Source organism: Curcuma longa, chromosome 2 (assembly GCF_044706935.1).
Source record: "Curcuma longa cultivar G26 ecotype Majalengka, Jawa Barat chromosome 2, ITB_CL_G26_1.1, whole genome shotgun sequence".
Classification (NCBI taxonomy): domain Eukaryota; kingdom Viridiplantae; phylum Streptophyta; class Magnoliopsida; order Zingiberales; family Zingiberaceae; genus Curcuma; species Curcuma longa.
The window spans coordinates 1,457,162-1,461,252 of NC_133862.1; the positions used below are offsets into that span (position 1 = coordinate 1,457,162).

The 4,091-nt window shown below is 38.0% G+C and overlaps 1 protein-coding gene across 1 annotated transcript; it reads right to left on the bottom strand.

The window, feature by feature from the left end:
• Window positions 1–264: 264 nt before the first annotated feature.
• On the bottom strand, window positions 265–1,023 carry LOC141819061 (uncharacterized). The gene is made up of 5 exons (XM_074706436.1): window positions 863–1,023; window positions 751–761; window positions 602–633; window positions 459–530; window positions 265–366 (listed from the first exon to the last, which is right to left on the bottom strand). Exons 1-5 carry the CDS (start codon window positions 1,021–1,023, stop codon window positions 265–267), a joined length of 378 nt encoding a protein of 125 aa, XP_074562537.1.
• Window positions 1,024–4,091: the final 3,068 nt, after the last annotated feature.

Below are 4,091 nucleotides of genomic sequence, written 5' to 3' on the forward strand. Positions count from 1 at the left end.
TAATTCCTTAATAGTATATTCCAGCAAGTCAGAATTTTTAACAAAGTTGGCCTTAACAACTAAAAGTTACAAAAGGCGAACTATGAGGTCAATGGAGGGATTAAAATATTTTGGGACATAGGAAATAATGTTGAGAATAAACAATCATGATCACCAATCTCTGTCTCAGAGAGGAAGCTCACAAAATAGAGGTGCAATAACTAAATGTATAATAGTCTAGCAAATCAACTGTAAAAAGAGAGAATACTGCATAGCAGACCTGATTCATTGCTTGATCATTTCTTTGACAGATTCAATTTGTCTTTGGTCGCCAGTTACATGAGTTCTTTCCTTTGATGCATCACCTTCAGCGAGTTGTGGTATTAACTATAAGTCATAGGTTCAAACAAGTAATTGTCAGTGTGTTAACAAGCACCAGTATTAAATTCAAGACAAATGATTTATTTTAATCTCACAACTTGTATGCGAGCACCAGATTTAGTTTGTAGATTTTTAATAGTCTCACCGCCCTTGCCTATGATTATACCAACCTACACAGTGGAAGACACAAACTGATCAAAAAAAGGTAACCAAGAAAAAAATGCTTATAGATTACATATACCTTCTCATTTGGCACTTTAATTTCACATCGTGCTCAACCGGATTGTAAAGTAACAAAACCTCTAGCCACAAGGGATGGTGAACCACTAGCATCAGCTTAAGAAGAAAAAAGGTGTTACAAGCAATTAGTAAGCAACGCAAGAGTTAGACATGCAGCAAAACTTATCATGATAACAAGAAAAAGGCCAAAATGGATTTGCAAATATACCCCCAACAAACCTCAGCAATGAATCCTTTATGAGTTTCTCCGCCTTGTTAATGCCTGGCCTGGGACCCTATTAGTTCGACTGGTGAACTATTAGAATCTGGATCAGCTTCATCATCTCTTGTTATTTTAATTTTAGCGCCTGAGTTGTACTGCAGGTATCTTATTGTCTCACCGGTTTTCCCAATAAGAACACCAACCTGTATATGATGTTTCATCAACTTAGAATTTGTGACTGTTAAAATTTCCAATCCTTGAATGAATGATTTCTTTTTCCATGTCAAAACCTCCGACTTAATGACAATGATTGTTATAGTATGTATTGTAGAATAACAAAACACCAATGCAAACCACTAGTTTGCCAATTTGACAAGCCTGCATGTTATATAATATATTTAACTTATCCACTAGAAATATTTTGCAAAGATAAATCAAAAGCAAATGACACTCAAGCCAGTCCATGTTAGATTCCTATCAATAATAAAGATACATGTTAAAACTTGAGACGATGCTCAAAATTTTATTTCACTCCAGGAGATTTTTAAAAGCTCAAAACTCACAAAGCTCAAACACTTAGACAAAACGCACTCACACAGAATAGGAATTCCTGGTTCTGCTCAAGGATGCCTAAACTGACTAACTACGCTTCCTTATATAGGCATGAGTTGGTTATGATAAGAATGAAGCGGGTGCTCATTGGGCCCCATCGTCCTTCACTCCATCATCCAATGTCTGCCATTACAAGCATACTACAGACTCTTTACAACTCACGAATATTCGCAAAGGACGGCTCCCCGGGGCTCAATCCTTGCGAAGTGACAACACTAATTAAAGTAAAGTTGCGAAGTGACAACACTAATTAAAGTAAAGTGACAGCACTACACATAATTATTTACATAGTGGGCTCACCACCGCTTTCACGGGTAGATGCTCTTCATCTTTATTTCTGAAAGGACTCTTTTCATGTGCTCTACAGCATTCCAAAGGTCCTTCCTTATCTGCTTTAGAGCTGGCAGATTCTTTCTCCAGTAGCTTCGGTCGTCGGGTTGTGGTGTTGTGTTCTGCGGAAAAAGATTCCTTCTTCCACCTTCCATATTCGCTCTATTATTGAAATCCACCTCCTTTATCTGCAAGATCATCTCCAGCTCATACAGGCTGGAAAGCACGTTTTCCACTGCCTGTTCTTCAATATTCGCCAGCTTTCTCCGTTTGTCGTGTTCCTCCTTATCAAAGATCCTTTTGGAAGTGTCACACATTAGATCTTCATATTGGGTTAATAGTGGGTACCTGGATGATGAGGATGCTTCCTCCTGCTGATCCGTCAAACTTGATCTTTCGCCTTCCGTTAGTACTGCTATAGACTCTGGTCCCGTGACCAATCTAGACAGTGTATCAGCAATAATGTTTAATTTACCATCAATATGCTCAAATATTACCTTAATACCCATCCCGGTAATAAAATCGGTGAAGGCTAACCACCGAACCCTTGATGGTTTGTTCCGGGCAGACTTGTTATGAAAAGAAATGATTGCTTGGCAATCAGTCCGTAGGGTAATTTCTTCCTTATCGAGGAAGTGAATTTTTAGGGCACTCATAGTTTCCATCGCAGCAAAGATTTCTGCATCAATAACGGATTTTACCGTTGGAAATTTTCCATGTGCATAAGCACAAATCCGCTCAGTGCTTCTGGGGTCTTTCTTCTTCCTTTTCCATTTGCATATTCCTCCCCATCCGGTCATTGAACCATCTGTTTCCAGGATAATATATGCATCTTCTGGAGGAATATCCAGATCAGGCAAAGATTTTACCTGCTCTTTAATCTGATTCACTAGCTCCCAATCTGAGGGTTTCATCCTTTTATCACCATGAATTGAAGTCTTTTCATATAATGGGCCAAGCTTTGGACTTAGGTTTGGTATATATGTCCTTGCATAATTCAGAAGGCCCAACCATGATCTCAAACCCTTCTTCTCACGAAGTTGATCATCCTTAACTTCTGTAATCTTTTTAATAATATGGGGTTGTAGCCTCAGTTTTCCTTCCCCAATTTCTGCTCCCAAAAATTCTATACGGGGTACAGCTATTTTACACTTACTTGGAGATAATACCAATCCATGCTCCTGGCATAAATTCAACATAATCTCCAGATGCTTCACATGCTCTTCTTCAGTTTTGGAGAATACCAGAATGTCATCAATATATACAGCAATGAAATCAGATGTCCCTTTGAATACCTCATCCATTTTCCTTTGAAAAATTGCGGGTGCATTCTTTAGCCCAAATGGCATAACCAGCCATTCATAAAGACCTTGTGGACAAATGAAAGCCGTCCACTCAATAGATTTGGGATCCATTGCAATTTGATGAAAACCTGACTTTAGATCAAATTTTGAATAAATCATTGAATTACTGACCTTTTTAATGATTGTATTGATCCCGGGAAGACTATACTGGTCTTTATAAGTATTGTCATTCAAAGTTCTGTAGTTGAACACCATGCGCTCCTTCCCTTTGATTTCCTGCCCTGTAATCGGATCAATAGAAGTGCCTGACTGGACTATCATAGCCATTGTTCTGTGTCGGCTCTTACTGGGTCTGATTACTTTCAAAGCCAATAACTGATTAATATGCTTTTCAAAAATTGACTTTAATGCTGGAGTAACATGAGATAAGGGTTTATCTTGAATAGTAATATCAGGATTTATAATGTCAATAGTGCAGATCACCTTATTTTTAGCCCAATGAAGTAACGGATCTTCTCCAATAAACCCTTGCTGTTTTAGTCGTTCAATCAGCCCTTTGTGCTTCTGCAAAATTCTAGAGTTATATTTATTAGAAGCAAAATTCATTTGCTCTTCAATCTCTATAAACTCTAGCTCATCCATCTGCAATTCTTCAATTGCATAAGCTGCTACTGGCTTAGTTTCAATAGAAGTAATATTATTGTAGAAGGTAACAATATTACCTTCAATTCTGACTCCCCCTTTCATACTTCTTATGAAATTACAGCCAAGTACCATCTGAATACCTTCCCCTAAAGTCATTTCAAATGAATAAGTGAAGGGGATGCGAAACTTACTCTCAGCAATCTTCATATACCCACTTCTAAGCTTTAAGTTTGCTGTCTGCTTGGAATTTACTCCACTTATCATCACAGTATTCAGACTCTTTTCCAGTGCTTTCTCAGGAACCGATTTCTTATCAATGCAACAAGTTGATGCCCCTGTATCTAGAATTGCATTTACTGAAAAGGGTGGTATATCAGAAATTTCAAAAGTTACCGTCA